At 35.0% G+C, this 25556-nt stretch overlaps 1 protein-coding gene across 9 annotated transcripts in view; it reads left to right on the forward strand.

The window, feature by feature from the left end:
- The window catches only part of DACH1 (dachshund family transcription factor 1), a 364557-nt gene that overhangs the window by 293123 nt on the left and 45878 nt on the right, over positions 1-25556 (forward strand). For all 9 annotated transcript variants that reach the window (XM_074859527.1, XM_074859524.1, XM_074859526.1 and 6 more), the window contains one exon: positions 20752-20903. In XM_074859527.1, the coding sequence (XP_074715628.1) occupies positions 20752-20903 (152 nt within the window). The remainder of the gene's footprint in view (positions 1-20751; positions 20904-25556) is intronic.

Here is a 25556-nt window from a genome sequence, read left to right on the forward strand (position 1 = left end):
ATATTTGTTATCAGTCATCCTTGGTTAATACAGAAATGGTAGAAATCTGTGGTGGAAAAGACACACTAGGTCACCTAGTTCATCTCCCTGCTGGTGCGGGAAATGTTATATATTTTCTAGTGCCCTGTCCAGTCTAGTTTAAATACCTGATGCAACTCATTTATATTTATATTGTAATTTTCTTACAAACATAAATATAAAACCAAACTCCAGACGTTGCCCTTGACAGGCACATTAGTAACAAATCATTTTCTAACCTTGCTTATGGTAAATTTCCAACCATCTGCTGACAGGTAAACAGAAATTTCTTCTTTTTTTTTTTTTTTTTTTTCTCTCAGAATACTTTCAGTTCCCAACCTCAGCAAATGAAATAAAAAACCCCAACCTAATTATAAAATTACAACACCATGTTGTTTCTAAAGGGAGAAATGTTACTCTTTCTGGAGGCATGCATCTGACAAGCATCCCCTGCACATGGTTCTACCCCTCCTACGCATAGGATAACCTGTGGTCTTAAACATACCATCTGCCGTCTGCATGCCATAGAGGTGGAGGCAGCCTGAGGGTAATAAAGACTGGTAGACATCTCCCTACTCCTTACATATTAACAGCCCTAAAAAAAACCCTCTAAATTATTGCCAAATTTTGAACTTTCTCTTACAGAGCAGAATCCTGAGGTGAGAGATTCTGCTTTCTTCAGTCTATAGAAAAGTTTCAGTGGGGAAGAGTTATCTGCAGAATGGAGCCAGGCTGAGTGAAGTGAGTTGTGGTGAGTGTCACTTCTGAGGAGAAGATAGCAGACATCGTTTCACATGCCTCAGTCTTGGGTCTGTGGATAGGCACTAGTAATGTCACCTGTTCTACAGGAAGTAACGGCTTCTTCGCAATGTATGGAAACCAGTTGGCAAGAGGGCCTTGCTCTGATTAACACCAGGAGATGGAGGGCTTAGAAAGAAGGGTCAGCTTCTGCGAGGTCTGGCTGTCTTCTCTGGCTCAAATTGGTGAAAAGGAGGGATCTTCAAACTGGATGCAAGAATTACCGTAGTCAGCGCCATGCCTTCACAGGGACTTTCGGTTGTCTGGGGCGAGGAGGCAGAAGAGTCAGAAAATAAGGTCAGTAGGACCAGCAAATACTGTGTAAACTGAAGCCCTGATAGGATTTGCATACAATTTTAAAGAACACAGGGAGAAATGGTGCCTCAAGGGCCTGCAACTTCGGTTCCTCTGAGCTTCCTGTTTTAACTATAAACTTATCATCCTATAACCTTTCTAACAAAGACATAAACACTTCAGCTACATATATTTTGATTGTTTCATGACAGTTTACTGGAGGCTTAGCAATGACAGATTTCTTCATTGTCTTTTTGCCAAAATTTGTCCTTTAAGTCATTTTTGTTGACTGCCCCTTTTAGCAGCTCACCTCACAATGAGAGAGGAGACAATTAATGGGAGGGTGATTTATCACTGCCAAAAACTGTCAAGGACTTCTGTTGTAGCTGGAGAAAAAGCAATTTCACATTATGGCATTTCATTCCGAATACATTGTATTTACAGCTCACAGTTTTATTTTCAGAGCCTATTATCAGGTGAAACAGTTGCATCTGAAATGTTGTTTGTGACATAGGTGACCTGTTAGGATTTGATAAGTATTTACGCCAGAGCACAAGGGGCTCACACATCTGCTGTTGGCAGAAGCAATGGAAAAAAATAACCTGGAAATGAGGCGTTTGATTTTTCTGGTTCCTACACTCGAGCATCTGTTGCTATAATTAAGTGGCATTCAGTAATTGCAGAGCAATGGTGAAATAAACATATGCATTCTTGCCAGCTTTTAGGATTTGGTGTCCTTACAGTAGGAGAGACAAGCAAAGTGACTTCAGCAAGAACAAAGGGTTCTGTAACAAAGTTTAGCAATTAACTTTCCTGTTGCATAAAGAGGAATTTTACAAGGAAAAAGAAATGGGGGGGGGGGGGGGGGGGGGGAATCTAAATTGGCTGGTGGCTTTTGTACGTTTAAACTGATCACTGCAAGAGGTAAAGGAGAATATTGAACTGGGAACATGTTAACACTTTTCTGTTGAATGTACATGACTCCCTTGGGGTTGTATTTAGAAGCTAAAAATTGAGCATGCAAGAAATATATTATACAGAGAGAGTTTCTAATGCAATGTACTACTTGAATGTGAAGGGGGAGTTGAGCAGAAGAGCTCTGCGAGGGCCCCTGCTGCCTTTGTTTACGCACCAATTGTGGTGTAAATGAAAACAGAACCTGGTGGTCAGTATTAGTTAAGAACTCTGGTTAAAACAGGCTTTTTTAATGAATCATTTATAAGGCATTAGTTAAGCAATCAGATTTTCTTTATTCAGTATACTTTTTAAAATTTTTTCTTAGAAGTAGGATGAATGGGGGGTACATATTTTTTTCTGAGGGAGGATTTAAGTCAGAACACTGTCTCATCTGATCAGAAGTTTTGTGATTGTCATGGTTTTTGTCTTTTAAGAACAGGCTGTTCAACAAGTTATTCAACAACGGTCCTTGTACTAAAAATAAAAATAAAAATGGATAATTGAATAGCAGTACCCATGTAACCCAACAGATATGTGGCAGATGTAGCATGTTATAAATTCTGGGAACCTAAGAATAGAAAAGAGTGTCTGGCTCTTGCTGTCTGTCGAGGCCAATAAAGAGTGAGCATGAAAAAGAGCTATTAGTATTGTTTGAGGAGACCATTCTTATATATGCTTTGGCACTTCCCTTGCATGGTCTGGAGCAAGTTTGGCATTAACTGTGCACCTGCCTTTTTGGCTGGTGGAGTGGGCAGAAAAAATTGCAGTAAGTAGCTTGAATATATACATAGATACATACATGCATCCATACATACAAATACATATGTATTCACATACATATATACAGAAAGAAAAATGTGTAAAATGAATAAAGAGAGAAAAAATCTTGTTTGCTGGAGGTGGGACAGGTTTGAAAAGTGAAAAGAGCTTGTAGTTTTTCTTCAGTTTCCATCACTTACAGTCATTTCTACATAGCCATAGTAATCCATAAAAAGTCACTCAGAGTTTTAAAGAACTGGAAGAGCACAGGACCAGGATTTATGTTTTAGCTAAATGTAAATGTCAGGTTCCTTTTCTCATTTTACTGTTCAGATAGTGAAACTGTATCTGTTAATTACTTTTGTTTGTAAATACAAATATTTTGAGGGTAGCTATAGCTTTCCAAACTGATACATTACTAATTCTAGCTGCATTTAATTAAATCTGATGCTAATTTCAGTAACTATATCTTTATTATTATTATCATATGCATTTCCATGGTATAATACTGGGAAAAAAAAAAAATCTGGTCAGACTTGAGGACATTATTGTATAAGAGTCTGATTCTAATATACTTCGTATATGGATTAACCTGCTTTTTTATTCTGCAAGTGAGCTATTGGATTTTGAGAATCCTCATGGAGCAATGTTTCTGAACTAGGTGAGAGTCAGGAGACTTTGATCATGTTTCAGACTTTGCCAATGACCTGGTGTGTGACTTTGGGCAAAGCGCGTCACCTCTCCGTGCCCCTGTTTCCCTCTGTGCTCATTTACAGCTGAGTTCTCTGAGGAAGGGGTTACCCCTTAAGCATTTGCACAGGACTTTGATTTCCTCATTGAGCCCCAGGCACTAAAAATAAGTATTCTTACATGAAGTATTTCATTGAGCAATGTTGGAAGCTTTTTATTTTTGATGGAGGCGAGCCCATGGGCAGTGGCTGTGAGCCTACTCCTGCCATCCTTGCCTTGGCTTCAGTTTCTGAGCCATTTGAGTAGGGAATGTGGCATTAGGACCTCTTATAATCAACAATCTTTTGCCAGCATCCATTCTCAGCCTATTAAAAGAAAAAAGATAGTTGCGAGAACTCTGTCAATAGTGAAAGATCTATTATGTTGTCCACTAAAAACTTAGTACAGGCTATAGGAGTGATTTTAATTGAGATTTTTACAACCGTTTGATAACACTATTTTGATCACCGTATTTAGGGCTGGATTCCAACAGTGGACATAAAACCTCTGACTAATCCACTGAGTCACCCAGTCCCTGTCATATATTGCTTAATGGCCCATGCTGCCAGGAATTATAATAGCTTTCTAGTAATAATTTTTTTTCAAAAGAAACTTTATGGGCACAAAGTCTTATATAAGTTTAAAACTCAGATTTTTAAAAAGGCAATCAAAGAAAACTTACTAGAGCGATGATAAACTGCAGAATTTTCTTTTTTATTTACAATAAGTGTATAGAGTCTTAAATCACATATACTGTAAGTTAATGACTAATATTCTAACTTTGTTTGGTTAATGTTTGCAGGGCACTTACAGATGCTAGAATAATCTCTAATGTTTTTGCTCAATCTGCTCTGGAGATGGATGAAATAAATAGTTTAAACTAATTAATGTAACACCAGCTGTTACAAGTGCTTGGCAGACGTCTGTGAGTTTTGATGGGCAGAGAGCGGCTGTTGTACTTGACTTTATTTTAGTACAATGTTGATCACAGTGTAAGCTGGAATAAATGACGAGCCAAAGGAAGGAACAGAGGATGAATTCTGTGTAATGCAAAATAAATATTGCCCTTTTTCTGAAAATATTTTTGAGGTCGAGGGAGAGTTATAGTGGACTTTTATTAAGTCATAAGTGCTGTGACAGCAGCTGTGCTAACCATGCTCAATATTAACACACATTACAAAAGCTGCAAAAATATATAGGCATCTATGAAAATTCACATTGCTTTTAGATTCCAAAGAGTCTTAAGGCTTAAAATGAACACTTTGGCTGCATATTTTATTTTTACCTAGTAATTACTGTTAGAAAGAAGAGATGTTTAAGACAGGTAGAGAAATAATAAATATTAGTTCTAGAAAGTTAATGTTTGCAAAGAACAAGTTGGATTTCAGTGCTATTTGTATGGATGTGATTGAATTGTATGGTTTTTATTTACTTATTTTGCATTATAAAAATGAGCATGACTGCAAAAACTTTCAAGGTGTAAAACAGTTATATCAAACTGAATTTAGTACTTTGTGCTGTGGCCTTAATTTGTCAGTTCAGTCAAAAACACCACAAAGACAAAAATACATTTCTGATGAGAATTCATTTTTTCCATGTCATTTAATAAGAAGTCAAAGTATCCAAGTAACTTCTCTTTTAAAGTTGGAAGGTAGAATAATTGTGCTTTGACAGGGAAACGATGGCTGCTATCTCTCTATGTGCCAGCATTAAGATAACAGTGTCATTGTACAGATTGTTACCCTGTGAATATGTCTAATAAGTTATTATAGCGTGCTGAGCAGATGGCAAGTGTGCTCCTGAAAGAATTGATGGATGGGATATGATGTCATCAGTGAGATGACAAGGTTCACAAGGTACTTGACCTCCAAGAATAAGTCCTAACTGGTTAGAATTCTAAATGGTGAACTTTTGTGACACTGGCTAAATGGGAAATATGTGCAATTTGTATTTCTTTATGGTAGTGTTTACCCTCTTCACTGAACTCCACATAATGGGATTTGGTCCCTGAAGACTTGGAGATATTGTTGGAAGGTTTCACCCTGTAACCTTCAGAGGATTTCAAATACAAATCTATATGCCTAAACTTTAACAAAATCCCACAGAACGATATTTATGAAGTCAGGTTCATATATTTCTTTATATGTATATATATATGTAAAGAATTTAACTGAGCTGCTCAATTAATTTAACATGTTCTTCCAAAAGAGAAAACTGCTGACTCACTGAGAAAGTACAAAGTATAAAAGGATAATTCATACTTTTATTAGAATGTGTTTAAAATTGTGGGCTGTGCTAGCATGACAAGGATCTTAAAAGTGTGGTAATAATTTTAGTTATGACTAGGTTCTCCATCTCTAAATTGAATTAAACAAGTATTTGATCTACCTGTCTTATCTATCTATGTATCATCCTTTTTATCCTTTTCCAAATTACAAAATGGAATCTACACTGTTGAAACACAGGGTTCTCAAATAGTCCTCTTAGTTCTTTGCATGATTCATGAACTGAGGAAGGCACATGTGAAAGCCTCAAGAGGGAGAATCCAGCTCCCAAAGTTTAGGCACTGCAACTACATCTGGTAGACACTGATCTCTTCTTTGTTGTATGGAGAATTTAGGCCCTTATTTAGAGAGTACTGCTTCTCTGGTAGATTGGATAACATAGGCAGAAGGATTCTACCCTTTGACTCTTTTAAGCGCTCTGTAAACGCCACCGATCACAAAGTGAGCTCTGTATATGTATTTTTATGAGCAATTATGCAGATAGACAAATCCTTCAAATTTTGGAATTAGAATTTTGTACCTATACATTGTAAATTGTAAAGAAAAGCAGAACATGCAAAGGCAGTATATATAGAATATATCAAAAAAGAACAACTGAAATAAAGGGGATAAATGAATACTAAAGATATATACTATTTCTTTCCTACAATGAAAGCTAGAGGCAAAGAGTTTGGGGTCGTGTTTCTTAACCCCTGAAATTAATAAAGCTTTTTTTCCCCTCGTTGATTTAGCTGTATTTGGCTATAATCAAAAGCAGGAAGATAGGAGGAAGAGGTATGAGCATAGTAGTTAGCCTTTTTTAATCTTTAATAAAATACTTGTGGTTTCTTAAAATGCTTATTGTTATTTGGCTCCTTTGAAATGAGGAGATATATTCCTTGTGGAAAACTCTTTTATATTTTATTGATTGCTTGCAGAACAAAGCATAAATGCTATATATACAAAAAAAAACTATAAGAGCATGTACAGGCATACTTGTTCTGAATACTTTATGCTATTTATTTTCAACACTGATAGTTCTTTGAGATATGTGAATATTCATGTGACAACATAGGGGTTATTTACATGAACTGAAACAAGAGGAAACCAGATGAAAGCACTATAAATCCTATGAATAAAAACAATATATCATAATTTGTACATTTCGTTATGTTCTGAGTTTCAAATAAGTAAAAGTTGTTTGTAAAACTTCTACTACTGTGGAATATTGCTCCATTTCTTAGGTCAGCTTGTAGGTGCAATAAAACTTTCATAAATATGTTACAAATTGCTTCCGTCTTTCCTGTATAAATAAAATGCTGAGGGTTCCTAAATTACTTCAGAATTACAGCAAAGCTTTGGACTGAGTTGTAAAATGCTATAATAATGTATCAATTTTAGAGTAATTACTTTGAAAATATGGATTACAATTTGAAGGTGCCATCCTTTTTTCTTAGTTGATTTTAAATCCATGTCCTTAATCATCCAACCCAATGCAACTGTTATACTTATGTTGTAGCCCTGCATCTGGTTCTACCAGTACAGGAAATGTACAGACAGTAGAAGGAAGATACTATGGCTCTCAGATCATACTCTCTTCCTTTTACTCCAGTACTAAGGGTAGAAGTATTGTGTCTGCAGGAAATAGTAACTTATTTACATGTGACTTGTAAATATTTATATCTCTGCATATAGTTTACTGTCTATATTGAATTATTGTTTCTCTGGTTTATTGCCATTTTGTTCAAATATAGTAAGGGAGCAGTAACCTGCTCGAAACATACTATTAGTAGTGCAGCATAGAGATGGATCTTTAAACAAATATTTTCACTGTCTATAGTATGCACATTTTGGTAGTGGATGGATTCAAGGGATTTGGTTCTCTTCTTATAAGTTAATATTGAAAACTAATAGGGAACTGTTGTCTATATTAATGTCTACCAGTTTGTTAGCATAATTAAATAATTTTCAAAATAGTTAAAACCATCAGATGAGTTTATCAAATAATTTGATAAATTAATCATCTGAGTTTCCAGTTTTTTAATAAAACAGGAAAAAAAGAATCCACATCTCATAGCATATTGTCATAGGTGTATTGATTATGTGGCTAAAGTATTTTCAGGAGCTAAGGCTTTTCTACCCAATCTGATCAGTGTATACATGTCTGTATGTATGTGTATGTGCTAGAGACACGTGAAGTATTAATACAAGGTAAATGAGTGTTCACTGAGCTCTCTTTGCCATATGGCCCCTGTGGAGGATAGAAGGCCCTGGCTAGTTTAGGCCTGCCATATGGACCTGGTGGAAAAAGGTAGATCTTACACACAGAGCAAAGCTACCATATGGACTGGGTGGAGCACTCAAAACTCTAAACATTTCTCATACACCAGGGCCTTTTACACAGAAGAATGTAAAAACATACATAATACATTACACACAAAAGCCATTGAAAAATGGATCAAGTGTTTAGGTTTAATATGATGCTTTCAAGCAATGTCCAAAACTATATAAATAATCAGGGCTTATTTTGAAATAGTAAAGAGATCATCAATCATTTACAACTGACTATTTTACTTTGCATTTAACATCTGCTGTATAATGGGACTGCATGATACCACCCTTAATGCTGTACAAAGACAGAACAGCCAAAAATAGTGATAGGGTTAAAGCAAAATTTCTCTGAATGTGTTCCCTTGAGTTTTTTTTTTCCCTCCTGTTCTTAACCTGAAACACAAATCTAACACTTCTGTAAGAGTTGTGAGGCAAGTCCTGGATTTAGAAATGGCTTCTGTACTCCTAATCTTTTGGGGAATTGAGATTAAACATAGGATTAGATCATTGACTCAACTTTATTTCCTCTACAAAACAAAAAAGATCTGTGCCAGCTAAAGCTCTGCTGTTTTGATGTTTAAGATCTCTGTTGCTTTTGTGTTCAACAAATCTTCATTTACTTTCCACACTGAAAATGGCATAGTCCTACATAGTGGGGGTCTTCTTTTATACACCAAAATGATAGTAAAGTAGCACAGTAAAATGCTCATTATATTTCAAACTACTGGACCTAATGTTGAACCTTCCTGCACATTCCCGTGTAAACATAACTATATTGGCTTGAATTATTTATACTTTAAAAAAAAAAAAAAAATCAGAAGTCAGATCAGGACCATTCCGATTATGATTATACCAACATATAGTAAAATGAAGCATAAATTAAAGATGTATTTTTAAGAACTTATTTTCCACTTTCTTACCTGTTTTGATAATGATTTAGATCTTGTTTTCACAGTTTTACGTGTGAAAATAAGTAAACAGAAAAGAAGTCAACATCTGTTTTATTTTTGCAAATAGGGAGATTATTTAGGCTGTTTTGTCCCTTCAGATTTCTGTCACAATCTTTTGCTTTTCTCTAACTGTATTTTTTTCTCCTTTAGTCTTTAGTTAGACTTGAAATTTCAACAAGCACACTAATTTCTTTATACTTAGGAAGGGGAAGAAACTCCTGAAACAAATAAATTTTAGAAGCAATAAGTGTTACTGAGAAAAAGGTTTGAGAAGTAAGGAAAAGACTGTAGGAAGCAGTAGAATATGGTGAGTTACAGAAAAGCCAGGACAAAGGGAAGACAAAGGAAAGTGGTTCTGAAAATAATTAAAGAAGAATTTAAATTTCAGTTTTTGAATTCATTGAATTGTACTGAAATTTGGTAGAAGAGCAGCTTTCATCAGTAGCACTGACTTCCTTTCAAAAACTGAAAAAAAATCACTGAAGTGGCTGTGACTTGCTCATCTCAGTCTTCTGGGTGCACCAGTTTATAAAACCATGCAGGGTGGTCATTTCCTGATGCAGCTCTTGTTCTTTTTCTTGATGGGCTAAAAGCCAACCTACTATCAGGATACTGAATAAAAGTGTTATCGTTAACTATATAATGAATTCATCAAGTTAAGATAATAAAGCTTGTGCAGTTTGTTTCAGTTTGTTTAAGCAGTAACTGTTTTCACAATACCATAATGGTAAATACCTTTTGATTCATGTTTTGTTTATGTTCAGTTATCACATACATGAATTATCATGAAGTAGTAGAGAGCATTTGAACAACTCTTAGGATTTGTATTTTGCTTCTATTGCGTAGCATTTATGATTGCTTAAGGAATGAAATAAATAATTTTTCAAATACATTATTGGCATAAACATTGAAACATTTACAGAAATTTTGATGTGAAACAGAATTAGTCAGGAGATCTGTACCTGTAATGGAGTTACAACACATATTTCCTTGATATTATGATAGAATATAGATAAAAGTCTGAATGTAATACTTAATTTGCATGAAGGTTTTAAACTGGATCCTAGGAAAGATTTTAATTTACCAGCAAGTATATGGCATGTTTTCTGTGTAAGGTACCTTAATTTTCTGTATTTATTGTAAACCAAACTGATCCAGGTTACATGATGACTCCAAACTATCTTTTATCTTCTTAAATCAGTGCTGAATGTGACCCATAATATATAAATACATAAAGGATATTTTTTGGTCTTCTCTAATATGTATTCTGATATATTAGCATAAATTACATATTCCAAGACATGAAGACACATGCAGGCCAAATCTCACTTTAAAGTGGATGCCTCAAATGGAGCAGAAAACATTAGAGGTAAAACTTCTACATTATTCTATCAGTGAGCATCAAGCTAGTGAATGCTGTAGAAATCTCACTAATGGACACATTCTGGCAGCTTGTTGTAGACGTTTGATGAATGAATTGCAAGAGGAATCATATGAGATGTAAAAATGCTTGCCTTTTCATTCTGAATTTTGTTTCTGAGCGCTCTGGGGTTTAGGGATTTTGGTTTGTTTATTATTATGGATTTCTGTGAAAATCAAATATTAGGATATAATCTATAGGCAATGGGTTGAGAAATGTGGCTATAATATTGTAAAGGATTGTTTCTGATGCTATAAACTATGAAACTCATATTGAACTCCCATAGGCAGGCAGCCAAATTTCTATTAGGATATCATAACCATATAATCCAAAATGTGTACATCAATTATTGTCTACAACATTTGCATTTGAGTACTGGAACCATTCCATAGATAGACACATTAAGGACATTTATTATATCTGTTTAAAAAAATTTTTCTGAAATCATTTTAAAAAGTGAGTTAAATATAATTGATAGTCTCTTACGCAAATGTGAGGTTTTTAGCCCCCAAACTAAGAAAGCTTCTGTGTTATACTGCTACATGATACGAAAACAGCTCACTCATTTTGTACCCTTCCTGGTGCGAATTTGTCAAAAAGCGATGCTTCACATCCTTTTATTTTTCAGTAACAATTACTGTATTAACTGTGAAAAGATATAAGGTCTTACTAGATCACATAGTGCTGTAAAAAGTGTATAATGCCATTTGAGTACTTAAGCAAAGATGAGGTGTTATTGAACTATTGATGATAAAACACCTGTTACCTTAATGTCTCAGAAGCATGACTGCAGGGCTTGACCAACACAGTCCCCTAGGTACATTATTTTCAAAGCAGGGTTTCTTCCCATGCATTTCCAATGCATCTGTACCTTTTTCTTACATATTCAAGAATTCCTGAACCTTTTACCCCATAGCCCCATACAGTTCTGTGAGATGAGTCCATCTGACCGTTTCTTGGTTATTTTATTTTATTGGCATTTTTGGCTCTAAGAGTGAGGCACTAATACATCTGGGGTAGGAATTTTGGCATGCAGAAAGCTTGGGAATAGGTTTTCTCAGTATGTTTCTGTCTTGATATGCATTTTTAGACTGGTCATCTTATTCAGTAGTCTAATTAATATATTGTCAGTCTCAATATTAGAGGTACTTGATAGTATCCTTTTTAATAAATAAGTTATTAAAAACATTGGATCTTACATAATCTTACAGGAAAGTGAAGTGAGTATAAGTATACATGTTTTTAAAATATTGGGTTTCTGCAAAAAGCACTGTCACTGAACATTTTATATATTTATCTAAAATATTTTTTCATGTTATTCTAAGAAGAATCATGACAGTATTCTGTATGAATATTCAGTTAAACAAAACACATTAATCAGTAGATCCAGTTTGACAAATTTGGACCAGATAAATATTTTTATATATTTATCTGGGACAGATGACCAATATAAGCTACCATAAATGTGAAGTGTTTAAACCTCTTTTGTCTTCTCTGTTGAACTTATGTGACATATTTATTTGTGAAAAGCAGTACTGTTGACTTCTGTGCTGCCACTTTACACCAGGTGCCAAGCATGCCTGGTCAACCTCATCTGCTTGCCAGCACTCTAGGGACGAGGGTGTGGGACAGGTTATGTGTTGCTGAATGAATGACAGCTGAAGAGTGTTGCACAGACACATCACTGTCTATTCATATTCTGTTTGGGCATCTGATTCATGCTGTCAGCACATTACCAAGAACATGGCCCATGTGACAAGGCAGCAGGAGCATTGATGCTTAGTCCCCCATAATTGCAACGTGGCGAGATATGGACTTCTTGAAAATGTTGACTTTTTTTTTTTTTTTTCCTGAAGAGAATGAATATTAGAATTATTAACTGAACACAGGCCAAGAAAAACACTGTGAATACAATGAAGTGCCAGATATTACCATAAAACCTTCATCTTCAGAGAATTACAAGTTACCAGCTGTGCTCTTATCAAGAATTCCCTTCTTACTACTGTTATGCTTACAAAAAAAGGGTGGTGTTATTTCAGCTGACAATGACAGAAATGCTAATATTATTGATATTCCTTATTTTTTAAAGCACCTTAAATCCAAAAATAACAGATAATTTTCAACTTTCATGAAACATGTCCACAGGATTATTAATCCAAATCATGTGACACTTGAAATGATCCAATAAAATACAGCAAAATGCAATTGTTACATTCTGTGATGTTTTTTCTCTGCATTTTGCAGTAGCAATGCAGAGACAATTAAAGTATAGGGAGGAATAGGCAGTGCAAAAGTAAGTATGCATACTGTGAATGTATTGCCTTATGTATTACTTTTATCAGTTTAGATATGCATATTTATGTCCATAATTTTGAAAATGTGAGGTTTAGTATACAGTACATTAATTATGCAGTCTTTAAGTCCAATCCCTAATTTGAAGTTTGATGTTAATAAGGAATTTACCTCACACTCAAAACACTTGGCTTGGTCTTTGATTCTGCATGCATTTAGGAAAGCTAAATGTATGATCAGGCTATCTAGGTGAGGGAGCCAGCTTCTGTAGCCTATGCAGTAAAGGAAATTAAATAGATAGTATCAGGAATGGCTGGTTTTGATTTCCTGACTAGATATCCTTTTACTACGTGGATGATTATGGACACTCCTCAGCACTCTTGTGAATGACTCTTGTGAACCTATAGGGAGACACATTTACATGACCCTCCACATACACTTAAGCATATAAGCAGTTCCCACAGAATTGCTACAAAGCCAAGAAACATTCTTTTTAGCACTCAATATTGCCTGGCTGATGGAGTGGAGCTAGCAGAGTACTAATTGGGACATTTGACATGAACCGGTAAAATACATTTATATTTTTTTCAGCATCCAAAGCACAGATGGCCTTCATCTGCATCTGATTCCTGCCAGTTCCATACAAGGATCTTTTTTTTAAAAAAAGGAATAATGGACACAGTTCTCATAATTAAGAACTGCAGGTTATATTATAAAGTGCCTTGTATTTATACTAATGTATTGTTAAAAAATGCAATAAAAATATTTAGTATACCTTTCTAGCCATCATTTTATCTTTAGAAATTTATATTTCTTTGGAGTTAATTAATGTAAGTTACTGTCAGGTGTTCAAGATACTTGTGCTTTATAATTATCAGATATATGCAGAATCATCTCTGACTATCCCATTTCTTCTTTATTCCTGACTGTTCTATGCACTTGAAAAAATTGTGTGAAAACTTCTGTGAGTGAACAGGATAATTTTTATTACAGGGACAGAGAAACCGTATAATTTTGGTTTGCACATTAAGTGTCCTGATGCCAAAGTAGACAAAGTGGAAATATCACTGGCATTTTAACATTCAATTGTATGGTAAAATATATTTGTTTAAAAATATGAATGGTAATTTATTCTGAAATATTGTGAAATCCTTAGAATAAATAAATCAGCAAATACTGCTTGACCCAGCCCTAATCAGTAATAGGCTGCAAAATAAGATAAAGGTTATTAAAATAATCCTTTTATTGAAAGAGAAAATTAGATAAGTTGCACTGATTGACTCTGAGGCCCTCCTAGGGACATGTAAAATGAAGAATAAACTCAATTTGATCTAGTCCAAAAAGCCTGAAGAAATCCTCACAGCTGGAACATCACCACTAATTACATTTTAGCTTTTTGGATATATTTTGCCAACTCTTTCCATCCATTTATAGTGATGTTATACCAGTAATTCCTTATCAAAACTAAAATGTACGATCTTTAAAAACCATACTTTTATATATTTGCTATTGACAACTTTAAATTTCATTTACATTGAACTACAGTTCTTGAAATACTGCAAGAATTGTACAAAATACGCTCTGCTAAAAAATGATAGTTTGGCTGTTTTGTTTATTTCTTGCTGAGTCAGTCTAAATTCCTTCCTCTTGGACACTCTTTCTCCCCTTCTTCACAACATAATCCCAATCCTATTATTCCTTTCCAAAGTGTTCAGAGACCTTGAGTGTCCTTATTTCCTGTTTTCTCAACTCAGTGTTCCCTCACTTTTTGATTAGTCCCTTTCTCCTTGTCAAGTCATCCCTGTTTCCAAACCCTCACAGCCCAATTCCAGCCAGCAATGCGTTTCTTTTTTTTTTTTTTCGTCTGTGTTTATAGATAAATTGGCTTAAAAGGTATCAGCATAGAAGGGATATCACTGAACCTGGGAGAAAGAGAGGTCCCTAAATCTTGTGTTCAAGGGGTGATTCTCCATCTGGCTCTAATTTGCCATTATGGAGACAACTCCAACTGCAGTATGCTCAGTGACCCTTTGTGGCAGTGAAGAATGATCTGTAGGGACTTCATTTTATTTAAAAGGGTTAAAGAAATACAGGAAATGTATTAATTGAAACTCTCTTTTTCAAAAAGGACAAACATCAAGTTAGAATATTGTATTTTCAGTGGTTAAAATCAGACAGAATTGTCAGTAAATGTGAATCTTACTGTTGATGGGCAAGTCCTGCATCTAAACCTACCTCCAAAGTGGACATCTAAAACCAGGTTCTTATGTACTTTTAGTCTTTTGTGGTCCTTTACGTGAAGTGGAAGTGTGCATATTTTGAAGCCCTGCCACTTACAAAAATGGTCCATAATGGTAGAAGTGATATACAGATCTATGAGTTCTGCAGCAAATATATGTGACTGTACCAGGTATAAAGCCATCGTGTGCAATGTACACATCCAAGAAACATATTCTTAGTAGCTGTGGTCCTTTCCATGTAAGCTTTTAATCTTTTAGTCATATTTCATTACTGGTGAGTTACTATTCCCAAAGTCCTCAGGCAAGCATACCAAGCCAAGAAATAGAACTCTGTGGACAGCATTTGCAATGGTACTGTTAACTGTGAGAGCACCAGCCTCTTTGAAATGTTACAGAAACAACAAACAGTGAGGCAGTCGATTTGAATATTTGATATTCTCCCCTTATTTCCAGATGCCACAGTTGCAAATGTTTTAATTTCAGTGTATGTGGGTGTCCTGGAGAACTGTTTTTAGCATAAAAAGAGGAAACTAAAATGTAGATTGAAAAAAATATGTTTTTATAAGAACTAGTTTCAGTACATTCCTTTTACAGTTCGTAATATTCTTCACAGTCATCTTGCATCGCCCCTAGTTATGTGCAGGGTGAATCTTGAATGACCAAATCTCTGAAGCAGTCAAATGATATGGGAATTAAGCAAGAAGTTTGTTTGCTTTTTTTTTTTAAAAAAAAAAAAATAATCTGCCTGAAGGTGGTAAACATTCCCGTTCAGGACATGGGACCCTCTGTTCTTTTGTGTTAATATAAATCAACAATTATCGATGAATTAAAATAGAAGAACTTCTCACATCTGAAACCTCTAACTCTGAGGAAGACAGAATATAAAACTTTGCACTAAAGGATGTTTGACAACAGAAACCAAAATCATATTAAACCAAATGGAGTAGATTGTTTCTACAAAAATGTATGCACCAGTTTTATGATAGTAAAAAGTGAAAACAGTATCATCTTTCATCATTCAAATCGTAAGAAAGAGACTGTTTCAGGATCAAATACATGTGAAATTTTTTATAGAGAACAAAAAGCATCAAAATGCATTACAAAAAAAAAACCATTAAAAGATTACAGAAAGGCAGTAATCTGTATAGTATTTTTTGGAGCCAGCTATTATCGCTTGCTTTCAAATCCTGGCAATATCAATATTCTCCAGTTTGATTGGTGACTGGTCTGAACTTATCCTACTTGCTTTTAGGAACAAAGACAAGAGAATGGCTACCTCTATTCATCTATTATTGTTTAAATAGCTGTCACAGCTTCCAGGATGTCTGTTTCCATGTTATCTGGTGAAAGAATAAAATAGAATGGCAACAAACCAAATACAGTGAAAAATGTTCATTGTATTTGGCCTAAACCAGCTGCTGTTTGCTGATAAAATCTGGTTTGAGCAAAAACAGGTGAATTTTGGAAATTGAGGAACAATGGATGGAATGGATGTGGCATTTACGAATATTTTAAAGATATGTGTCGCATTCAGACTTGCCTATTATGGTGATTTAGTTCATATGTCAAGGCACATATTCATCTCTGCTCAGATACTTGGGTAACAGCTTGTCCTATCCTTGTTTATTTGTTAATTTATAACATCTCAGTTCCCAGCACAAGCCAAGGCAGGCCCGGACACCTCTTTGTTCTGCCTCGTTCTTTCTTTTTCTTCCCCTTTCTTTACACTGTTGTGCTCCCAACTCCAACAATGGAGTTATAGATTGACCCTCTTTCCCCTCTTGCCCTGATTTGTCTTCGAATGCTTCCTTTGATGCGTTTAGACTGAAAATGCCAAATCTCTGTTTCCCAGCAAGGGCTCATCATTTTTGCAGTGTTGCTCTGCTAGTAGGTTAAGAGGAACATTAGTAGTTCCTTTGCAACAGTTTAAAAGATGTTAGACTAATGATTATTTGGAAACAAGGATATCTCATTGTATTGAGAAAAGAGGATGTCTACAGGAATGGAAGATTTTTAAATACTTTAATTGCAAGAGGTCTTATTTTGCTACTAAGATATACGATTATGTTTTAATTGGCTGTGTTTACAATGTGGTTTTTCTTAAAAATGCATTTTTTCAAGATTCACTCAATCATCGCTTATCTCACATCCACAAATATCCATGCTTCCTGTGTATAATATGTACATTTGCTCTGTTTCAAACATACTCACACTCAAAGTTTATTTCACATGGGACATCAAGAAAACAAAGTCATATTAGCCTGACTTGTTTTCTGAGTTGACATTTCATTTAAATAAGTTCATAGTAAGTTCAGCTCTCTAGTCTTACCCTTCAGTGTAAATTTGTTTCTGTTATTTATTATAACATAAGATTTTGGATGTTATTCTGAGTTCATACCATTCTAACCTTTTCTGAGTTACTTTTGCCTATTGCAAAACCTTGCCCACACATTGTTAGGAAAATTTTTGCAAACTTCACAACATGTTTTGAGCATGCACAAAGTATGGCAAACTTAACATATATTTAATTTTAAAGTAGTAATAAAGTAAAAAATCCCTTGCTTCAATTCTATGACAAGAACAGTGTTAGGAGCTTTCTGTGTCTCAACAATTGCGTAAAAGAGTATAGTTCTTAAGTGAATTAAGGCTTATGGTATTTTTAAGTGGGTCAATTTTATCTAATACGTTTTAAAATATCTTCACAATTTGAGACTTGAAATATTAGTAAGATTCTAAGTTGTCTTAGAAGTATGAGAGGTGATTGTTCCATTTCTCTGACAAACTTAGAGGCAAATGATGTCTTTTTTTACTTTACTTTCTCATATATATGAATCAATTCCACCATGCATATTAGTGATTAGACTCTTTCTTGCTATACCACACAAGTCCAATACCTTCACTAGAACCACTGATACAAAGAGGTCTTTAGCCAAAAAAACCTCAGTGACATGACATAGAAGAGGTTTTGTAATTTTAAAATTTTTAAATTTTTTTCTCTTTAATATTGTGTAGGAATCATTTGGGAAAGCCATATTTGTAGCAGAGGAAAAAGAAGTTTTCAGCCATGCAATAATACTGTGTAGGTTTATCAATCTATTATCTAACCAGTTTTGTTTAAGTTTTGGGTTATTTCTTTTGATTAATGGAAGCATAACAGTTCTGACAGCAGTTTGGAAGAAAACATTTGGTAATGATTTTTCACATTTGAATAGGATTTGAGAAGATGAACTAGTAGGATGATCTGAGAACAATAAGTTAGTTTGCAATACCCAGGAATACCTAATTTATTGTTTCTAACAAAGTGGTGAATATTTCCATAATATTTTAAAAGTTGGAAGAAAAGAAAAAAATCATATTTAGGGCCAAATTTTAGTCTGTTACTACAGAATGACTACAGAGATCCTGTTGCTGTGGAGTAGCATGAGGACAGAGGATACATCCACAGAGTACATTTTTCAGAGCCTGCTTTGAATCTTGGTAAGGTAGATAGGAAAGGGTTCGGTAATCTACAGCCAGTTTTTCTCAGCACTTTGTGACATGACTGGAAAACTTAAATATAGCTGAAAAAAACTTTTATGACTCTGAATGGGCTTAAGCTTTCCTTGGTCAACACCCATTCCTTTCACAATTTCACAAAGCTTACTGTGGTATGCCTTTGAATGATGACTTTATGAGAAAGCAGTAATTGTGGCACAAATTGTGACAAATAGGGGACATGAAACAGGGTTTTACTCCTTGTGTAGGCTACTCTCAGCCTGAGCCACAGTGAAGCAGGAAAAACAGCTTCCATGGTAGGACTGATCTTATCAAAAGTAGATCTTTCCACCTGAGCTTGTCAGCTTAGACTTCTCTTACAGTTACCAGACACTTCTAGAGGAAGATTTGTCTCCTTCTGCAGTAGATGCCTGTTATAGTTCAGAAGGATTAGCACCTTAAACTCATGTCGGCTTCTCTCCACTGTCTATAGAAAGAGCTAAGTGGGACCAGCCCAGAAGGAGATGTCCAAATGCCTGTTTGGGTATTTCTGTGGAGGGACATTGTGGCTGAGGCTTGTACTCTAGCACTGTAAATACAGGCCAGCACAACAGAGCTGGTGATGGGGCAAGAAATCTGCACCTGAACATGGTTGATGGAGATTGATTTCTTCTGGAGTAATGGTGGATGGGGACTGTTGGAGTGAACTGGGACTTTGAGTTACGTTTTTCTGGTTCTGGGGTTATCAAAGCCTACACTCTAACCTTTTCTTGCTACAGATTTCAATTTTCCTGGTCCTAGACTATGTCCACTTAAGAAAATACAGTGCTCCAGTCAAAGAGAGAGCTCTTTTCAGGCAACTAGAATCAGAGCTTTCATATAGCGCAATTCCTAATGTACATGATAGGATAAATAGAGAAATATAATTATTATTGAAACTATAATTAAATAAAGTCCAGAAAGAAAAATAAATTAAAATACCCCAACACATATATATCTTATAATGATCAAAGCCCAAATGGAAAAGAACGAGTCTGACAAACCCTTTTGTAGTCAAATAGCTGTGCAGAGATTTACATAATACCAAGAGTACATTCTGGTGTCCTTATATTGTATTGTACTGAGATACATCATACAATGACTGAGCCCCTGGTAAGACGAGTATGTATGTATCTATATATATGTATAGATAGTTTTCCTTTTGAAGAATTCAGATTAACATCTGGTGCAAAGACATTGACCTAAATTTCTGTATTATATCAACAGTAGTCTCAGTAGTCTAAAAATATTTCAAAAAGTAAAAAAAAAAAAAAAGCAAACCTGAAATAGGGTATTGAAGTTTCTATTAGTTGTGGGGTTTTTTCTGTTGGTGTTTTTTTGGGTTTTTGGGGTTTTTTTTTTTTTGTTTGTTTGTTTGGTTTGGTTTGGTTTTTTGTTTTTTTTCCACTTATGTTATAATCTGTTCACAGATTATCTGTGAAATTTTAATCTTAGAAGTCTTCAAGCTGTGTGAGTTTTTTCCTGTTGTGATGTCAGAACTGATCAGATCTGATTGTTACAAAGATCCCACTAAGGAGTTTAGCACTAATTGTTAGATGTCCATGCTTGCTTAAAAAAAATTAGGCCAGTGATTGTAACCATGCTGTTAATTTCATGTACTGTTCAGAGCATGTTTCAATTGTGGGAATCAGGTGTACTTTCTTGATTAAAAATGCATTGAGGAGCTGTAGTTTTTCTGTGTTGCAGAATCTTCTGAGCTGTAAGTGAAACCATTAAGAGTGGGAAGGGTTAATTGTATGGGAAGCCTCATATTCAAATACTTCTCGTATACAAAATATATGTCATGCTAGAAAATATTCTATTGTCAATCCAAATAGAACACAAACTAAAATGAGATAATTGGGAAGGTGTCCATAAAGTCAGCCTGAATATATTATCACAAGTATATGTGAGATAATATTTGTTTTAAAAAGATTCTATGGCACTGTAAACTCAGTCTCATTAGAGACTGCATTTAAAAGGCTTATAAAGTTACTCATTAATGTTATCTTGTTGTATCTCCACAGCTTTTTCATTAAAGAAAATTCAGCAGAAAGCATTTTCTCCTGATAGCAGGAACCAATTTGCAATAAATGTTCTGGAAACCACTAGGGAAGCCATTACTGAGGTCTAATAAAAACAGACAAGCGTAACTTGTTCTATATTTTTGTTTCAATCACATACAGATGAGACCCCGCTCTCCACACCAACCGCAAGAGACAGCCTTGACAAACTTTCTCTAACTGGGCATGGGCAACCACTACCTCCGGGTTTTCCATCTCCTTTTCTATTCCCTGATGGATTGTCCTCCATAGAGACCCTTCTGACTAACATCCAGGTAGGCCTTTCTGTAGATCAGCTTAAAAGGATGGAGAGGAGCCAGTTGCAGATTTGTCTAAATTAATATAACCATTCTAGCTTAGTCAGTTCATAAGATTATTTGGATCAACTAATTTACTGAAACTTTGTAGTAATTTAGGTTTTAAAGGAACCACAGCAAACAAATGAATTTAGAAGCTGTCAGATACAGTACATAAAAATACAGATTGTATATTAAACCACAGCAGAGAATTTGATGAAAATTACATTGGTGTGTTTAACAACATTTGTCTTAAATGCTCTTTTTATTACAGGCTAATGAAATGTATCTTACTGTTTAACTTTATCTCATTTGCTAAGCAGAGAAACATTTCTTTAATAAATAGTTATTTTAAATTGCTGGAGTGTCAAGGTGGAAATTATATTTAAAGCTATTTGAAATGTGTCTCCCATAAAAGCATTCACAAAAAGCACTTCTTTTTATAAATAAGCTCATTTCACTTAAAGTACTGTCTTCAAAGAATAGACTTCAAAGGGTATTACCAAATTTTCTGCAGATTTCCTATTCAGTGATCATGTCTATTGTGTGTACAGTACAGCCTGATTTAAATATTATTTAAGGTATACACTAGCTTGTAGCTCGGAGCCAAGATGTTAGTGTTTCATATTAGAGTGAAGAATTCTTTTGTCCACAAATTCAGTGATCATGTGTTCTGCAGATGCAACTTTTGCAACAATATGGTTGTATGTTGCATGCAGAAGCAAAATGGTAGTGCAGGAAACAATGCAGCCATGTTGTACTCATTCCAGATAAGCCTCATCTGTGCAGCTACTAACTTCTAATGTATTTGTCACACTATTTTTCCCTGCTCATTCCTGCAAATACATAAAATCAATTGTATTCTATTCAGCAAAGGTTGTGACAGAGTAGGGCCAAATCCCACTCATTTTACTTTCTTAAGCAATCTCATTAAAGTTTATGGCATTTCAGAGTTGTTTTGTGAAAAGTATATGATCCATTCATTGCTGTTGTTTTGAGATCTAATAATGAAAAAATACTGCTATTTAAGAATTCAGTATTGCTATATCTCCCTGGTCTCAAAGAGCATATTTGTGATTGCATTTGGTGGTTCTAAGACGTAGGATCTTCAATATTTAAATCATAAACCAAGGTAATTCTACAACAGTTAGCATTCTTCTAACAGATCTGCTGCAATCGGTAAAGAATTTATTTTTTCGTGAAGAAAGAAATACAGTTAGCAAAGTATGTAATGTTTTAGCTGTGCATGCATGTACAGGAAAGTTTGTAGTAATTTTTTTGACAAATGTGTGCACTCAATGTCTCTAGACAGCAACCTAATGAGCAAAGCATTCAGCATCAACAGGTTAGCTAATCTTGTGATTGAATATGAGAGTGCTGCACTACTTCAGGATAAATAACCAGGATTAATTTGCCAAGAATGCATTCAGTTTTGTTTTACAGAAAATGTGAATGTGAAATTCAGTCATTGCTTTTTTTTTTTTTTTAATAATAAAACACACAAAACCCCTAATCTTATCTGAAGAGCTAAAATAAAAGGCAACATTGTGAAGAAACCAGAGACTTCTTTATGCCTTCTCTCATTGTGCTTTTGTACTTACTGTTCCTTACCTCCAGGTTCCACATCACGACAATCTGTCAGGGCAAACAGGTGGGACTTAAGTCCTTCTGGATTTTTTCAGTGTGTCCCCATGTTGCATTACATGGTTTCTACACATCTCTGGGGATCCTTTCATATGCCATCAAGGCATTTTTTCCCCTCATAGATTTAATCTCTGTCAGGACAACATTAGAAAATCACTTCATAACAAAAAAATTTAAAAATAAAAATAGCTAGTTTGATTTTCCCACCTGTGTAGAAAAAGTTAAGTATTCTCTTTAAAATGGTAGAATCTATTACAATAACCTATGCACAATAGTGGCAGTTTCTCTAATCAACACCATTTAAAATTATTTCCATATTTAGCAATTATTGCAATGAGAGGGGGCTACCCCAGGCCCACAAATGAGTTAGATATTGTGATACTGACACTTTCAGAACTGAGTTTTAGGTATTTGACTACAAGTTCAAACTCAATGGGATTTGTGGAAAGAGGAAATTCCGTACTATGATCCCTGTTTGCAGTATCATTTGTGACTTTGCTAAGAAATGCATAAGCACCACCTGAAACCCATGATGCATTTAGTACATGAGTCAGAAGGACTCTTATCACTGGGTAAATTCCTCTTTGCTCTCCTTTGGTCCAGATGAATTTTGCACCCCTTTCAGTACACAGATGTGGATTCAAAGGAGAGGTGGAACAGTAACATCTCTCACCATTCTCTTGTTGCAGCTATGCTAGCAATGGAGCCGATCTAACTTGCTAGAAGAGATCATCTGGCCTACAGTCTGTTCCCTGCCTCCAATACGAAGGTGCTTTTGAAACAGAAAATAGCACCAATCTAGCCAAAGGCTAGATGAGTGGTTTTGATAAACGCTGTTCTTTTTTCCCCAGGGTCATGCATGACAGAAATATGGATGTGTCCTTTCACAGAAAGGGTATATGTTTGCCTGTGAAGAGAAAGTGTACATCTTTGTTAGGTCATGGTCATGGGACTGGGGTGCATGCATGACCTGCCACATGTGGTGGTGGAGGTTGCCTATATTTTAAGGGATATGATGGTCACAGGAATACATAGACAAGCAGCCTCTAGCTACATGAGTGTGCACGGATGTGATGGTAGACATATGTGCTGTGATCCCCTTGTGTATATTCCGTTGTGTGAGGTGCAGGAACCAGAGGATCTGCATAATGTAGACCTTGGGTGTCTCCAGAATAGGTTGTAGAGCCTGTCCTGGTTTAAAATAGAACAGGATTAGGGTACTGTATGGGCACTAGAAGCTCTAATTTTGACCTTTGTCAGGGTAAGGATGATCCTAAACCTTCCATGGAGCTTTCAGATATGTAAGCAAAAATTTCTAAACACTTTTGGTATTCGAAAACAAAATGTGCTAAAAGTCTTGCAGGTGCTGAAGAGCTTAGGTGATTGAACTTGATGCCTGACTCTACTTACTTCCATTTTAGAAGTCTGAGTCATCCTTTAAAATTGGACACAAAACATAAGTAAGTCTCTGTCTTTCGTCCATACCGAAGTTAAATGGATGCCCCCTAATCACTAATTCATAATTTTAGGCAAATGTTAGACAAGCCTATTTGCTATCACTGTCACCAGGGGCTGCTAGTTGGGTTTATTTCCTTTTGTATATCATATATATGTTTTTCTTACTTCTCCATAAATACTTATTGAAACAAAAATACAATGTTTAATTATATGTACATTTAAAAAGGAGAAAATAACAATACACAGTACCCAGAACAACCAATGTTTATTTCTTGCTGGGGACTGCTGAAATGCAAATAAGAAACTGTAACAAAATATTATTAAACAAATACACACATAAAATAAAGAAATGAGATTGGGGACATATTTTCTTATTCAGATGTATATCTGCACATCTAAAAAGAAGAGAAAATAAATTTCCCCAGAGAGTTTAAATTAAGTGATATGTCTGTTCCTTCCCAATGTGTATTTGTTGATTTTTTCCAGATTAAATGCTGAAAGTCTGTGTGCAGCTGCAGGGAGGATGAAGGGTGGTGAAAGGTGGGTCACAGCAAAATGCTGTGTGGGTGCTAGTGAGAAGACTAAAGATGTTTCTGTACCCCTCACATAAGTTCACCTTTTTGAGTCATGGCCCAGTTATGTTACAGCCACAGCCTTTCATGATACTGCAATATTCTTGAGTAAAAGTAATGTTCTTTTAAGCTTTTAGAGTCTGAATCTTTACTGTCCCTGAGCTGAATTTCCATTAATATCTAAGGGATGAATTAGTTGCACCCTGAAAGCCATATTTTTCTATCAAGACTATATTGTATTGACACAGTCTCTTTGCTAAGTATTTTTAAGGAGATATGTAAAATAAGTAGCAAGTATCCCATTGATATTAATAAAAGAAATGCATGATTACAAACTAAATTCCCTTATGAAAACAGAACAAACTACTGGCTTTATTGCTGTGAGCCTTCTGCACTGTTTTCATCTATGACTAAATACACCAGAGAAAAATATTGCAAGCACTGGATAAAGTAAAATCCACAGTTTTACCTCATGTTATTTTATTTATCTTCTGCTAAAATTCAAGAGAATGATTTTATTTTTCATAGAAAGTATTAATGGAAAAATGTCATTTATACTTGTGCAATATGCCTTTACCTGTAATGGAGATATTCAATCTGAGATATTACAAAAACGTCTTTCTGGAGTTATCTGTAGAGATAGTCAAGCTGTGTTATCTTACCTTGCTTATGTCACTAAGTCAGTAGTCAGTTACAAACAGCAAATATTCAAAAATTAACCTGTAAAGTGAACTAAAAATGTATATATTGATTTTTTTTTGTAAGTCTTTCACTAAATAGTTTTAATGATGAGAGCATAAAAATTATATATAATTTCCTCACTAAAAGAGAAGCAATGTTATTTGAAAGTCTTTTCACCGTGTATAGCTAATACTGCAAAAGGAAGCCCCTGAGCTACAAATCTCTGGAAGGTGGGAGGTTTGACTGGGAAATCTTCACTGTATGCATGCCTTGTTCT

This window comes from Strix uralensis, chromosome 2 (genome assembly GCF_047716275.1).
Source record: "Strix uralensis isolate ZFMK-TIS-50842 chromosome 2, bStrUra1, whole genome shotgun sequence".
Classification (NCBI taxonomy): domain Eukaryota; kingdom Metazoa; phylum Chordata; class Aves; order Strigiformes; family Strigidae; genus Strix; species Strix uralensis.